The sequence below is a fragment of the Odontesthes bonariensis genome, chromosome 1 (genome assembly GCF_027942865.1).
Source record: "Odontesthes bonariensis isolate fOdoBon6 chromosome 1, fOdoBon6.hap1, whole genome shotgun sequence".
NCBI classification, from domain to species: Eukaryota; Metazoa; Chordata; class Actinopteri; order Atheriniformes; family Atherinopsidae; genus Odontesthes; species Odontesthes bonariensis.
This window is the reverse complement of record NC_134506.1, coordinates 12886702-12903702: the sequence shown is the minus strand read 5'-3', so window position 1 is coordinate 12903702 and position 17001 is coordinate 12886702. Positions and strand designations below refer to the sequence as shown.

The 17001-nt window shown below is 40.1% G+C and overlaps 1 protein-coding gene across 1 annotated transcript in view; it reads left to right on the top strand.

Moving 5' to 3' along the window:
* adamts7 (a disintegrin-like and metallopeptidase (reprolysin type) with thrombospondin type 1 motif, 7) overlaps positions 1-17001 on the top strand; it is a 136158-nt gene that overhangs the window by 81763 nt on the left and 37394 nt on the right. Inside the window, exons 16-21 of the mRNA XM_075473394.1 lie at positions 277-418; positions 8865-8991; positions 10702-10915; positions 12560-14296; positions 14671-14823; positions 15234-15407. Coding sequence (XP_075329509.1) covers positions 277-418; positions 8865-8991; positions 10702-10915; positions 12560-14296; positions 14671-14823; positions 15234-15407 — 2547 coding nt within the window. The remainder of the gene's footprint in view (positions 1-276; positions 419-8864; positions 8992-10701; positions 10916-12559; positions 14297-14670; positions 14824-15233; positions 15408-17001) is intronic.

Sequence of the window (17001 nt, the reverse complement as noted above, 5' to 3'; positions counted from 1 at the left end):
AACCGAAACCTCAGGACAGCACCTATTCAGCAAGCATGTGTCGTTACTATGATCCACCTTCCTGACACTGAAACAAGAGCTGTGAGGGCAAGTTTTGGAGAAATACACAAAATGTCAATAAGGTTACACATTAAAACAGAAAGAGAAATCTTAGCACATCACTACGTGGCATGCATAACTGTGTTATTGATCTGTCTCAATCTCTTCTTTGTGGTTCTTTAGCGAGGGTGGAAACAAACAGTAAATTATCAAGAAGATGTCTTTTCTTTGTTACAGCTTCTTTTTCAGGAGACCAATCCAGGAGTGCGGTATGAGTACACAATCAGTCAAAACGTTTCAGAAGACAACGGCATCCTGACAGCACTTTTCTTTTGGAAATATGGCTCGTGGACTGAATGCAGTGTTACCTGTGGAGCAGGTAAGAGAAACAACTTTGCCAACAGTCAGGCTGAGAGGCCTCTCGTTCTTAAGTTGTTTGCACGTCACAGAAAGTCAGAAACCCTGACTATTTTCAGAGTACCCCATGGCCTGAGTTTATGTTTTCATTGGTAAGTCTTTACTGATGCACACCAAGTCCTATTTTTACAGTGACTAAAATGAAAACCATCATATGATACAGCAGCACTGTTCGAGGAAGGAGATGTGCAACATCACGGGAGTTTCACCAAAATGAGATCAAGATTTTGGTCTTTTTGTGAAAACCAGTTGATGTTATATCACACATAACTAGCTTTGTGATAGAAATGCACTTGAATCAAAATATTGTACAGACAAGGGTGAAATTAAAGAAAAACCTAACAAGTGTCCCAGTAAGATGTTTGATCGCCAAGCACTGCTGACTATCCGTAACTCCCCTGGAAGGATGTTAAAACCATTCTTCCGAAAGAACCTTTCATTTTCTGTTCTGTACCGTTCTATCTGTGTACACCACACATGCACTCTCCTGCTTGTTGGCAGTATGATGGATGACTCATTTGACTGTATAATTTCCCACATCACTGTAGACCGTTACTAATGGCTTTAGCACCGCTGACTCCCCAAAAGTACATTCAACTTTGTAATGAGGAGTTAATGCACTGCAGGCACACTACAGCATAATGTTTCTCAATGTTGATGTGCTGGTCTTACAGTCAGATCATATCCTGACCTGACGTCCTCAACCTCAGCGAAGAAGAGTTCCTTCTCTGTTTTGCCTTACAGATTGATATAATGCTCTATCATCAATGCCATCTAATTAGTGTCAGTTAGAATAAGTTGTGTTTTTCCCATAGCTCGAAATGAGATGTCACTTTATTCCCTGCTTCCATTGCAACAGTAGCTAGTTGAGTAGAACACTCTTTGGGACCAAAGCGCTTCCTTTTTCATACATACCACAGAGCAAAAGTGAATTATAACTGCTTAAGTTAGCTTTAAAGTGTTGAAACATGTAAACTTATTGTTTAGTTTCCTATTTCCTACTTATTTTCCTGTAATTTATGATCTCCACAGCAAAGGTTGAATCCTTGAACTGTCTTATATAAATCTCTATTATGATGTTTGACTGACAGCGTTTGATGAAAAGTTCTTTACAGACATGGGAAAAAACGTACATTTTCTTTCATCTCGTCTTTCAGGTTTTATTAATCAGGACACTGAAGAAAAAAATAGTTTTTTACCATGTCTTAAACATAAATAAATACAACCTCAGATCAACTGATGTCAAACAACCTTCCGCAGCTATAACATCAAGTATTTGTTTTTCGTATGGTGTTGTCAGACCCTCAAATTGTTTTGGAGGAATTTTGACCTACTGTTCAGTCACTGAACACTGAGGTTTGTTTATACACAGCTCCCTTTAGGTCCCAACAAAGGATTTCAATCAGGTTGAGGTCTGAACTTTGACTGAACCATTGCAACACCTTAATTCTTTTCTTTTTCAGACAGTCAGTTGTAGACTGTCTGCTGCACTTTGGCATCTTGTCCTGTTACATGACTCCATTTCAGCCAAGCTTTAGCTGTCAGATATTTGACTCTACAAAACTTTAGTATACAGAGTAATTCATGGTCTACTCAGTGACTGCAAGGTGCAGTTCACACATACACCACCGTGCTTGACAGTTGGTGTTTGTGCTTGTATGCTGTGTTTGGTTTTCTCCGAACGTGCTGCTGTGCATTATGACCAAACATCTCCACTTTGGTCACATCTCTGCAAATGACATTGTTCTACAAGTCTTGTGTTTTGTTCAGATGCAACTTTTGTAAAACTCAGCTGTGCTGCCATGTTCTTTTAAGAGATTGTAGGCTTTAATATTTAACATGCCAATAAAACATGTTTTTAGCTCAGCTTTGCACAGTCTGCGCTTGAGGTGAACCTGCTTGGACATCCACTCATGGGAGGAGTTGTCAGCTATCTTGAATATTTTCCACTTGTGAATAATCTTTCTCACTGTAGAGTTGGTTTGGAAATGGCCTTATAAGCCTTCCCATATGCATGGGCAGCAACAAATGCTTGTACAAGATGCATTGTTTACTTACTCTAAGTAAACAATAAATTAGTTTTTTACACACCGCTTCTACCTTTTGGCTTAGTTCTTGTTAAATAAATAATTTAATATGTCTTGAGTTGTTGTTCGTCTGAGGTTTTAGTAATTATATTTTAGACCTGAAAAGGACGACTGATAAATAAAACCTTAGAGCTGGGGTCCGTTTCACGTAGCAGGTTCAACCAACTCTGAGTCTATTCCTGATCTCTGAGTTGATCTACTCTGAGATAGAAAACTCTGAGTTTTCGGTTCCACAAACGCTGATTTGAGTGAGGTTAATCAACTCTGAGTAAGTTCACCTTGAGTTTAGCGCGTGCACCACAACTTTAAAAAGCCAGCATCAATGGAGCCCCGATTCGACGAGTCACCTTGGCAACGGGGAAGAGGAGGGGCTACGTTTTTCACCAACCTCGAATTGGAAATCTTAATGCGCTCATACGGCGAGTTTCAATACGTTTTTAGAAATAAGTGCAACACCGTTGCAGCAGCAAAAGTGTAAGTTTAAATATAGTCCTTTGCAATCACAATAATAGTACAGGGAAACTGCTTGAATGGTAACCCATTCATTTATTTAATTTAGGTGCAATCTCGCGGGGGAGAAGCGCACTTGGCACCAGTTTAAGATGAAATATAAAAACATTGTTCAAACAGGTGAGACCTCGGCATGGAGGTACCTCATTTTGATCACGTTTTATACTATAAAGTAAATATTAAGTGGCTATTTGACTGTGCAGTTATTTTATTCCCAACATAATGCTGTTTTCACACACATAAACTATGTCTTCTCATCTATACCATCCATCCATCCATTATCTATACCGCTGAATTCGTCAGTCGGGTCGCGGGGGGGCTGGAGCCTATCCCAGCGGTCAATGGGCAAGAGGCGGGGTACACCCTGGACAGGCCGCCAGTCCATCACAGGGCCACATAGAGACAAACAACCATGCACACTCACACTCACTCCTAAGGAAAATTTAGAGTCATCATCTATATCATGTTCTGTTAAATAATTAAGCCTATTTAAACTAACACAGACTTCTACTGAGCCAACAGAAAGAAGGCAGATGCCCGTAAAACGGGTGCTGCCCAGCACCGCCACCTCTAACGGGAGGGCAGTGGCTGAGGGAATCCCCGGAGGGAATCCACCCCCCAAGACACGAGTGCCTTTATAAAATATAATAGGCCTATATGGCTCAAAATAAATGGAGGGAAAACCAAAATAATGCGAGTAAACAACAAAAGCACAAGTCCCATAAACATCAGGGACAGCCCATTAGAAGAGGTAGACAAATTCACATACCTAGGAAGTGTAATTGCAGTGGATGGTGGAACAGAAGAAGATGTGAAATCAAGAATAGGGAAGGCAAGAACAGCATTCAACATATTAAATAAGATCTGGAAAGCCAAAAACATTTCACTCAACACCAAGCTCAAAATCTTCAACTCCAACGTCAAAACAGTGCTGCTATATGGATCAGAAACCTGGAGGACCACCAAACAAATCACCAATAAGCTGCAGACCTTCACCAACCACTGCCTAAGACGCATCCTCAGGATCTTCTGGCCCAACTGCATCAGCAACACCAGCCTGTGGGAACGCACCAAGCAGGAAACAATAGAGGCACAGCTCATGAGGAGGAAGTGGAGCTGGATTGGACATACCCTGCGAAAAAACAACACAGCTATAACCAAACAGGCATTAACATGGAACCCACAAGGCAAAAGAAGCAGAGGGAGACCCAAGAACAACTGGAGAAGGAGCACAGAGATGGATGTAAAGAAGAGGGGACTGTCGTGGAAACAGCTGGAGAAAATGGCACAAGACAGACGAGGGTGGAAAGTCTTCATCAATGGCCTATGTTCCGAAAGGAATATAAAGGCCTAAGTAAGTAAGTAAGTATATGTCTTTTTTAAGCCTATTCATACTAATATTTATTTGTCTTTTATGTCTTTTTTTTCTTTTGTCCCAACACATTCTGATGGTGCCGCTCAAAAAGATAATTGTCTGTAAATGCAAAAATCTATGCGCGGTCTGATAACCATCTCCGACGAATATTTATTTCTCTGCGCAATAATGCTGCACCTTCATCCTCGGGATCGTTGTCAAAAGGACATGTTCGTGAAAAAAGTCGCCTCCTACTGTGCCTAATGGACTTCTAGAAGTAGAAGAACTCGCTCTGCTGACTGAATGAATGAGGAAATCAAATGGCGTGTGTGGCTGAAAGAGGGCGGAGACAGAAAGAAACTCGAGGTTTCTTGAATAAAACCTGGTCCCGACCAGGTTAGGTTCAGAGAGTCTGTTACTCCGGTAACTGACCGAGAGGTTAAGTTACCTCTCTTTGTGAAACAGGCTAGAGTTACCCCTCTTTCTCTGGGTTGAGTTACCTCCCTTTGTGAAACGGAAAACTCAGGGTTTCCCTCATTTCAGGGTTAACCAACTCAGAGTTTTCACTAAACCTGCTACGTGAAACGGACCTCTGAAAGACTGTGAACTTTGTTTTTCGCATGGTTTTTTATATATATATATATATGTGTATGTATATACATATACACATATACTCACACACACATATATATATGAAAGACATAAGTTCACATAAGTGAATTAAAATGCATTGTTTGGTCGTTTTTATCGAAAAAGTGGCACAGAAAAGAAATAGTGTACATCTGAGGTTTAATATGAGTTTGTTTACAGCAAGAATACACAAATCTGCTTACCCCCGAAGCAAAATAAAGGAATTCTCTGAAGTCCTTTTTGGACATTTAAACCTGAATGTTAGTAACTTCAGAATTTATATTTTTCTCCTGATACTGCTTGACTGCAGACCTTTGCAAGGATCATGGTTGCTATATACGACAGTGCTCCTAAAATTGAATCATCGAATGAATTCAGTTATTCATCCTGCTTCATTGTTTTTACAGCGTCAATGTTTATTTTTAAGTCTGATTTTTTTTTACTCAGCAGAAAAACTGGAGCACAAACTTTTTGGTCTGTTGCTAGTTTTTGATATTTGCAAGGAGAGAAATGATATAAAAAACTCCAGAAGGGACCCAAACCACCAATGCAGCAGACGCATCTGGGTCGGTGACTTGAATTAGCTGCGGTGAAACCTAACCGACGGCTAGCGGCACGCACCTGTCACACAGCTTGGCCATGCACTTTAATTGTAAGTATATTAAATGGAATGAATTACTGAATCTGAAAAAAAACATTCAACCTCTGAGAAGTTGTAATGAAAGCAGAAATTAGCTGCATAATCCAAAGCCATTTTCTGCCTTAAACATGCTTATTTTGCTGTGAAGCTGGGCACTTTAACATTCGGGTCTATGGGAAGGGACTACCTTTTACAGCCTCAAGCAGCTATTCGAGGAACTTTCAAGTTGGGTTCAGATCTCACCAACATAGGTTTCCACTTGGTTTGTGTTATCTTAGTTCTCAAAGCTTTTATACCTCTACAGCCCTCATGGGCAGATGAATTTGACCTGATGCTTTTGGCTGTTTTGGGGTCGAGATTAAAGCTCACAGCAGGCTGCGCCTTCTCAGTAATAGCTGCAAACCTCTGGAGTAGTTTACCACCACCATTTCTCCCCTTTACTTTGAAACCTGATGGAGAGTTTGTCCTTTTTTTCTGCTCCTTGTTGTTATCATTTTATCTTTGACATTTTTGTATGTTATATTCATTTATTGAAATGCGGGTATAAACAAACTCGATTTGGCCCCTCTTCTGTTTCTGAAGATCTAAACAAATGCGAATTACATAAAGGTGTAAATAAAAGGGTACAATTATGAGTATTTGTAATTAATGTATAATGAAAAGAGGAATGTGACAGCATGACATCTACACTAAAAGATTTAAACAGTTGGATTGTAGTTTTCAGGTTCCAACGAATCTTATCTATCTTCACCACATCCTTTACAAATTGTAGCTTCACTGATGAAACGTATTTAGGGTTTCTTTTGTAGCACTTTCATAATGTATTTTTGTTTACATTTTCTTTAAGAACAACAACATAATAGAGGTTGAACAAGCCATATTTCATTGGTACAGTATCATTAATAAATCATTGATATGCTTTTATCACATTAGCACTCTTTGGATTTGCTTTTGTCTGATCTACAAAAAGAGATGATTTCTCAGACTGATGTGGTGGATCTTCTCGCTCAATTCTTCATTCTTCTGAGAATGAAGGGAAATCAATGAAAAGTTTTTTTCTGACGGACATATTTCAAGTGTGAGGGCATGTCCAAAGACTGAACAATAAACCCATTTTGAAAGTTGTATTCCATCGAATAAAAAACTATTCAGGACTCTGTTTTCAAAAGATTTTCAAGGACAATTCAGCCATGTCGATTCTGATCATGTCATCTTTTACAAAGGCAACAAACTACACAAACTGTACTGGAATCTTTTATTTTGTCTTTGTTGCTCCAGTCAACCTACTGTTTCTTATTATAGATAGAATAAGGGAATTTGTCCAATAGTATTAGTACCATGGCCCTCTCTCCACCACGTTTCATTTAATCCAGCAGCACAGAAACAGACATATGGATGACTCCAACTATTACCAACTAATTCTTATGCTGTGTATTAATTTATGTTCCCTCAGATTAAGAAATATCAGGATTTTTTCTCTTCGGGGACTTTGGTGCTACCTAAATTGTAACCGTAATTATAATGGTATATTAAGTGCATTGTAATGTTATGAGATTATTTCATCAGTATCATATTTAATGTGGTTTTACATAATATCGCTCATAATATTCTCTCACAGCCTGCGTCCCATTTGCTTAAGGATCATCCTAAACCTTTTTCATGCCATAGAGACTCGTGCAATGAAGTAAATTCATTTGTGCATTAATTAGGACCCAAAAGCACATGTAAAACCATGAGGAGTGAGTTGTGTGTAATATTTAAATTTTAAGGTCTCAGCGAGTCGACTCGGATGTTAATCTCACCATGAAGTTGTTTGAACCCCAGGCTTTTTGGGTAAATTTTACAATACTTTTTGTCTTTATCTCTCCATCTGTCGATATATAAAGAAAGTGTTTACTTTTCCTTTCCTTTCCTTCCTGTGCAGAATGTGGGGGTATGGTTTTGATCTGTATCTACTTCCTGATAAACATCTGGGTATGTTGGCGGAAATATTTTTTGTGTGGCCTGTCTAGTCTGAGTGGGTCTCAGAAATTTGGAGGAGAAGTTTATCCCTGCGAATGTCATAATGACAGCAGATGTTTTCATAGTAGCATTGCAGAGTTGTTTGTGATAATGGAGCATCACAGCAACAGCACTGACACAGTGAGAAGTCCCTGTAGAAAAAAGATCAGCCTTTCTGGACATATTTGCTGTGAGCATAATAAATTGCACGAGTGTAGAAGTTCAAACAAGCGGAGTATTTATTTTTAAACCTCATTTGTGACACTCTTTTTGGTTACCATTTTTTTTTACTACTGGAGAGAAAATAGCTTTTCCTTACATGAGTGGAGGAGATATTTTTTTTCTTACCGCAAGGCAAGCTGCCTCGCAAAACTGAGTGTCCCCGATTAACCCACGCTCAGAATGCATCAGACCAAAACGTCTACCACAGGGCACGATCACAGAACATAATCTGTTTTGTATATGTAACAATTTATGTGCAATTTTCCCACCTTTTTTCTCTTTCTTGCCATTGAAGCATCAAGTCTCCAGCTGACTTCCAATCTAAGGTAGCTGTCCTGACCTCTAAGAGATGTTTGTGAAGCTGTAGATTAACTATCACACGTGCGTTGTGACCCTGAGCAGGATTGGAACTGGGGAGGTGGGGGGGCTGTGGTTGTTTTCTGCTTCAACAGAGTGAAAATTCCCTCAGGATGATGAAAGGAATGATGTTGAGGAGGGAGGGTGAAATAAACCTGTCGCAGCCTTAGGGGACGAGTCCTTAGATGTACTGCTGTGTGTAATACTGTTTGAAACCTCCATGTTACTCTCGGGTGTGATAGTTCCTGAAATATGTTTCTGTACATTAAGATTATTCTTTTTCATCTCAGCAAAGTTGTGGGATCAGGGATGTTACATGAAGTTAAATTTCATGTAACTTGGGTTTTTTCTTTTGCAGGGGCAAAGGAAGGGAAAGAAGGACATTTTAGTTTGAGTTTTGTTTACTCTAGTTAACAGGATTACACTGAGTTAACAAGCAATATGTGCATTAAGTTGCCCTTAAGTAATATGATGTAACAGTCAGCTGGTTTATTGTTTTTACAACATGTTAAGTTAAGTTCTTGTGGCTCTTTAATTGCTAATTGTGACACAAAAGTGGCATATTAGGAGTCATAAAGGTATTTTGCTCTTTTGTCTTGTATTCCAGGTGTTCAGAGGCAGATTGTTCACTGTGTGGAAAAGACAACTGGGATAGTTGATGAGCATTTCTGTGACCCCTTCACCCGATCTGACGATAACCAAACCAGCTGTAACAAGGATCCATGTCCGGCCATGTGAGTCTGCCTTCCAGACATTATTTGCCAAAAGACCCCAGCATTTTTCACGGACACAAACTCAAAGAGACACTCGGTTTTCATCCCTTCCAGAGTCCAATGCTTTGTACGTTTCAGTTTGAATGCAAGCAAACAAGCTAACACACCAAATCCAAAGTTATATAACTGCTGGGGTCACTCTATTTTTGTTGCAGAATTGTCAGTGTTATGGAGATTTTAAGAAGAAGAGTGACACACTTTTCTGTTTCTTTCAACGTTTTTTCACACCCCCGAAAGCAGATCATGGTTATTTTGAAAGCATAACATTCTCGCATCAGACTCCGGTTATTTTTTTATTGAAGAAAGGACACAGCTGCCAGGTTGCTGAGATCAAAGAGCCGCCACTCGTGAGATCCTTTTCCTTTACTTCAAAGTGTAGCTTGTTAACTTGTGATGGAATCAGTGCTCAAAAACTCCTCTTGGAACTTAACTTTTCAGCATGTGAATCAGCACCACTTCAGTTGTTACGGATGCTATAAGTTCACCAATAGAAATAATGTTGAAACGCTGTCCACCTTGTCTTTGGATGTCATAATTAATAGTAAAAAGAGCATATTTGTGTCATTGAAAGCTCTTCACATGATTTGTAAATAATCTGGCATGATTTTTTGATGTGATGAGTAGTACCAACAGCCTGTTAATTGTGAGTCCACAATGATGTAAGTTTGATGTAGAAGCCTCATAATGGAAGTTTTCCCTATTCTTTTTAAGTTTTTAAAGTTTTATCTTTTAAGCATATTTTTCATTTTTGTTTGCTGGAGGCGATCAGACCGCCTCTGGACAGAGGAAGTCATTGCGTGCACACTTTTATATGCAAGTGTCCAAGCAAAACCTCATCAGCAACACTGGGTCTTTACTGGAGGACCAGATACATTTCCACAGTTAGAAATCAGCAGTGCAGTTAGTAACTAAGTATAGTTGAGTGATTTTTAACGATTTTGTGTGCACCTTAGTTTTTGTGTGGTGGGTAAAAAGTAGCTGCACAGTTAATTTAGCTGTAAACTAAGAATTGTGAGACTACTTTGCCAAAGTTGTGTGGCCCTGTGATGGACTGGCGACCCGTCCAGGGTGTTTCCTGCCTCTCTCCCAATGACAGCTGGGATAGGCTCCAGCCCCACCCTGACTTGGATTAATCAGGTATAGAAAATGGATGGATGGATACTTTGCCAAAGTTGAGCATTAAGTTTATTCTTTCAAACGTTTTTTGTTTAGTTTTTGACATGAACCTTTCAATAATGCAGAGCTTTGAAAGAAATGTACTACTAATCTAATACAAACCTTTTTATGAATAGATCTGAATCTGTTCCACCATCTTTTTCCATTACTGCCATGCACAATGAGCATCTTGATAACAGTGTCTTTCTGTTGTTTTCTTTCTTTTTTTTCTTACTGGTAGCAATTTACTCCATCATCAACCAACTAGGATTTGAGGTAATATCTTTCAATGAAGCAAAAAACTGGAGACGTTTCTGACCAGCAATTGCGTTAATACCCCAAAGGAACAGGATAGTCATTTTATGTAGTTGACAATAAAACCATACTCAGTGAACCTTTATAACAGCTACATTTGAGAGACATCTTCATGTGCGCAGAGGTATTATACTCCCATTTGTCATCTCGGGCGTACAATTAAATTGGAAATCTTTGAATCTTTTGTGTCTTTTTGTACAGATGGTGGGTTGGAGATTGGCAGAAATGCTCAGCAAGCTGCGGGAGCTTGGGCCTGGCTAATAGGACAGTTCTGTGCATCCAGGCCATGAGTGCAGAGGAGCGTAAAGCTCTGGAGCCCAGTGAGTGTGAGCACATCCCCAAGCCTGAGTCCATATCCTCCTGCAACACTCACATCCCCTGTCCAGCTAACTGGACCACTGGCAGCTGGTCAGTGGTGAGTATGGTTTTTCTGTTATTATTCTGCCCCAAAAGGAAATGAAATTGACAATTTTGCCGCATGTAACCTTAACTAATCAAAGCTACTTTCACGTTTTTGTGAAAAGGGGCCGCTTTGCTCTGAACTCCAAATCTGTTTTGCTGACAAAACTGCAGGAATATATAGATTTTTGGTTCACACATGATTTACTTGTTACCCTCTGTTGAATTCACAGATTATTTGTGATACTCCTGAGTGCTTATTTTTAGCATGTCACAGATTTACAACCTAAAATAAGCAAATGTTGGGAGAAGTGATTGATGTACTTAACTAGACCTTTGGAAATGTGGACCATCTTGTTTAGCTATATGGTTGATATTCTGCACAGTACCCTTTTAATCTTTTCCAGGTTCTACAATGCATAGTGTTATCCCTTCATGCACCTGTGGTGGTAGAGTTCCCATGAGGGCAGCTTGAGTTTCAATATTTCATTAAAAGACTCTTCAGCATGTGGAGGCACCAGATATCAAACTCTATTAGTGAATATCCACCTCGACCACCTGAGTTGTGGCTGCTGCTAATCAGAAAATATTCAAAAGTAGATATGCCTGGATAGCTGTTAATATTTCTATTAGTAGTTCTCAATGACTAGCGTATTATCTTATTCAAAACAGTATGATCTTATTTTTGTAAATTACAGTCCAACTAGAGTAAAACAGACAATTAAAACGCACATATTTTGGGGGAAGACGTCCATGTAAATGACAACTTAATACTGTCTGGTTAAGCTTGGCATCCTCTGGTTCTCAGTCAGATCCATCTCTGGCATGTCAGGTTTGGTTTGAAAAACAAAACAAAATAAGACCTGCCAAATTCCAAACTTGAGGATTTAAAAAGGTAGTGCGTGATGATGGCTGTGTCCATCTGATGAAAAGACTTTTTCTGTGTGATCTTGAATCTAGAGAAATCGCATATGATCAGGATTTTTTCCCATGGCAGTCGAGTTCACTGTAAAAAATACTCTGTTATGAGGTAGCCTCCTCCAGATAAGTATTTTATTATTGTCAATAAAATGTACAAAAGGTTTTGAAAGTAGAGGTGCTAACTGTGGCTGTTATCATATTACAATGTAATAAGTAAATGGTGGATTTTATTCTTGTAACATATGGAGTTGAAGCGCATGTGAACTATTTAGACCAGCAGCTAAAGATTATATTCATATTGGATTTTTCTGCTACTTATTTTCTTGATTGTGTAACTTTCCCCAGAATCCTTTCAAACCAAAAAGTATTCATCATAAGTTAGAATAAGTGAAGCCAGTTTTAGTTCTTTAGTCAGTTGCCTAATTAATCCATCATCTTAAAAAGAAAAGGACTTAAGTGCTGTATTTGCTCTTGACTTCTGTATGTGACTTTCATAAGGGGATGAGGTTTATGTCTTTTTGCCAACATTACAGACTTTATATTTCTGTACCTGCACTTTAGTGACACATTCTTCCCATTGAGCTTTTTAGTCTTTACTTATTTAAAGGTCTTTTTTTTTTTTTTTATCATATACTGCCATGTTTTTGTTGCTTTTTTTTTTTTGCTATTGTTTTGTACATTAACAGGATTATGTGGAAATGCTACTGATCGCCATGGTTCTATTTATTCTGTCCTGCAGTGCTCCGTGACTTGTGGAAGCGGAGTTCGTCACCGTAACGTAACCTGCTCCAGTAACACCGGCGTTGACTGTGACCCCCAAAAGAGACCTTCAGCCGTCACACCCTGCCATACTCAGGACTGCCCTCAGGTTGTGGATAATTTTGGAGGCCCTGAATTGTCTGGCAGTGGCTGGTCCAGCCAAGAAGTGCTCAATGAAATCAACCCCATTCCTGAGGTAAAACCTCCCCCCAAATACAGCTCCACCAGAGCCCAGCAAAGAAATCACGATGACCTTAATGGCATTGTTGACTTAGATTTTCACTACCACAATAACCTTGAAAATATTGAACGCTCTCGAGAAAACCGTGTTCAAGTTGATGACTTTTACTATGATTATAACTTCATCAACTTTCATGAAGACTTGTCTGATGACTTTGAGAGCGATGAAGAGGACAGCGATTTCAGCTCTCCACAGGAGGCCAAGCCAACCAGCAGTGTGAAAGACGATTATCGCTTGGAAACTCCAACTGCTCTTACACTTACAGAGGTCTATTCTCTGGAACCATTAGAGCCACAGAACACAAAAGCACTGGATATAAAGGCCAGCTCTGAGCATGCGACCTCTGAAGATTTGTCCGACTTGCTCTCTGAGGATGATCTTCTGCCTGCATCTGGTACTCGGCCACCACCATTGTCTTCAACCCAGCATTTACAAACAGTGAAAGTTGATAAAAGTCCGCAGTGGCCTGAAAACATTAGCACATTGCCAAGTTTGCTTTTCACTACAAAGCAACCTGCAGAGGATGAAAAATGGAGGCAGTTTGGGGAGGAGGCTGAAAATACCTATGAAGATTTCAGTCAAGAGGAAAATCAGCCTGAGAGTTTCTCTGTGACTCAGACGATTACTGCTCTCACTTCCACACATCAAACCACAGACATCACTACAACGGTGAGTGCTAAGGAGATGGGACATGAGTATGCTTCGACCGAACAAGAAGATTTAGGGAGTCCAGAACCTTTAGGCTCTCTCATGCCAGAAACTGAAAATCCGGTTAAGACTGAAGTCCAGCTTGATGAAACTACTTCAGAAATACCTCAAACAGCCACTCAGTCCACAAATTTTCCAGTCACTTTCAGAATGGAGAACTTGGACATGGATCGGAATCATTTCAGTACGGTACATAAAACCGGTGACTCATGGGATACCAACCATGACCTCAGCAAAACACCACCTCCTCCCTTTGAGAAATCCACTCCTCTTCCCATTCCCTTTCTCCTTTTCTCAGGTAACCAAAGAGCATCTGATGATTCCATATCCTTAACTGGAACAGATATTATACCTCCTACAAAACTTCAGGGAGCCAGTCGGCCTCCTTCAGCTAATTTCCTGACAGCAACAGTGGAACAGATGCCTACACAACCTGTCTTTGCTAAAACAACTGGAACGGACTCCACATTTCAGCCTCGGTCTCTTGATTCAACTGATTTTGACAGCAATGAAATATTAATTAACCCACTGATGAGGAGCAGCGCTAGCAGTCATCTTGACCCTACATACCAGTTTCCATCAAGCACACGAGACGCCCCTCAGCTCAACACAGCACCAGCGCAACACGTGGATTCACCAACACCTGCTGTTCCCATTCCCCCAACCCGTCCAAGTCTGCGGCCACGTCCTGTCCCGATATCTGTCCAAACTTCAGCCTCCACACCACTCAGTGGAGTGGCCTACTGGATATCCGGTAACTGGAGTGCTGTAAGTATTGTGCAACAATTCACGCATTCTTTCTTTCTTTTTCTTTTTTTTCCATGCACAGCATTGAGTAACCAGAAAACCTTGCAGACACAATCTGACCTAGAGCTAATGCATGACATGCATTGGCATAATTAAAGCCATACCATCATGCCAACAAATTGTGTCTGCATTTTTTTATGATTTATATTCTTATAAAGTGAGGTTTCATTCTCAAACCAGAGCTGTGTGTGCATCCAAACCTCAAACTGCAAAGTGTAAATCAAGGTGTGAGAGCCCAAGGGGCGTAGCTGACACCTCAGTGATATGTCACTTACGCTCCTTTGGTTTTCAGCCTTTGTAGTGCCGTTCTCACCTGTCACTATATTTGTGGGCAGTGCTCAACCAGCTGCGGCCTGGGTGCAACCTGGAGGATGCTGACATGCAGTACTGGATCCGAGTCTGACTGTGATCAGTCCAAGAGGCCTCCCCCAGCCCGACAATGTTACCTGCGGCCCTGCTCAACCTGGAAGGTTGGGGAATGGACTAAGGTGGGACTGCTACTGTACTTGTTGAATTATTGTTATACTATCAAAATCAGTGTGTCGGACAAGGATAAACTTTTCTTGAGCTGTGAGGTGGTTAAAACAAATAAAATGAGTTAGTAAAATTGAAAGACTTGCTTCTTATGTAAAAGCTGTCCTGGATTTTCCTGAATAGGATTATAGTCATTTAGATCATAGGTTCTTCAGATGTACGAAATCAGGGGCGGCCGGGACGGCTGTTGGGACGTTTCACTATTCAACCACCGCCTTATTGGAATTCATATCAGTTTGGCCTACTTGATGAGTGACAAACCTCATTAAAACATCACAGCATTTCCAGTAGCATTAGACTTGCAGAAACCTGCAAGTTGCAGCAGATCCTGCTCTCATATAAAATCATGTCTCATCTTTTCCAGTGCTCCAAGAATTGTGAAGGTGGCATTAAATTACGAGAGGCCCAGTGTTTTGACCTGAGGGACCACCGACCTCTTCGACCTTTCCACTGCCGGGCCATGTCCTCCAGGCCATTAACACAAATGTCATGCAACCTTGAACCGTGCCTCCGATGGTACATTTCCTCATGGGGTCTGGTGAGTAATGTAAAGAGACTCCAAACCTTATTTTCAGGCAGGTTAGGAAAATTTCTAAAATGCAATTAAAAATTAAATCTGTAATATGTTTACTGGTTTGACAAACACAAGTGCAATGAAACAATTTTCATCTTCACCGATCGATTTAGAAAATACAGACGAATTAAAAACTCTATGCCAGCAACATACTCAAAAACAGTAAGGAGAGATAAAAAAAAGACAGAAAAGTTTGTAGAATATACAAGTAAGAGCTTTTTGAGAGATTGTACAAATAGTCCTTTGTAACAGGTGAGGGTGTCAGGATTTGGTATAAAAGGAACATTCAAAAGAGAAGGGTCAGAGAAACCTCAATAAGTTCCTAAAAGATGTTCCTAAAATTCAAATTTGCAAAAAAGTTTTGTCAAATAAAATTTGTAGTGCATGATAGTTTCAAAAGATTCAGGAAGTCAGCATAAGATCAGGGATGGAAACCACTGTTGGTTGCGTGTGATCTCCAAACCCACCAGTGGCACTGAATGTGAAACGTCAGTATAGCCTCGTGGGCTCGGTTGTTCTTAGCAAAACCATTTTCACTAACAATGGATCTGTGCTGGGGACTGCTCTGGAGCTTGCTATGCAGAGTGCACAATGCTGGCCGAGTTGATTGACCCAATGGATAATACTGCCCACCCTAAACATAACATGGTGTTTAAAGACTGTGGAGTGTGTTTAGTAAGAGGCTTCTTCAGCTCTGGTGAAACACAGAACAGTACAGGAGGTTATTCCAGCCAGCAGCTATAACCGTGCATAATGACAGCATATTGATAGGTGAAGTCCACCGCTGCATCCAGAAATGTAACTTGAAACTGTGTTATGAATGGATGCAAGCCATGTATTAACTCTGCACAGCCAAGGTCTCTGGACGCGAGTTCAGAACAGAAAGAGTTCACGTTTCAACTGCCTTTGGCAAAAACTGCCGTCTGGTTCTGTTAGATGAGGAAGACAAACCACACTGGTATAAGTGTCAGATACAAGAGCCAGCATCTATGATGACATGAGGGTGCATCAGTGTCTGTGACATGGATGATTGGCATATGCATGAGAGTACCATTAATGTAGAGGTATATTAGAATTTTTAAGAGACATATGCTTCCATGAAAGTGATGTCTTTTCCCAAGAGGCTCATGGAAATCGCTCTCCTCTTGTCAGGCCTCATTCTGCACAACATCCAACAGCTTGGCTTCATAGACACAGAATGTGCATGCTTGACTGGCCCGTCTGCAGTCCAGATCTTTCTCCTAATAAAATATATAGAACAGCAAAAAGAAGGAAACAACCATGCAGTGGAGAGCAACTAAAACCTTGTATTCAGCAAGAATGGACACTCATTGCTCTGAAAAACTGCAACAATTAGTCTCAGTTCTCAAACTATTAAAAAGTGTAATTATAAGGAAGGTTATTGTATTACAAGGGTAAACATATGTCTTAACTTTTTTGAGGGTGTTGCTAGCATCAAATGTCTAATCTGTTTATTATTTCTAAATACAGTAGAGGTTATCATTGAGGACACTGAAAATAATTTATTTGGACTTGTGTCTGTTAATTAAAGGTTAAA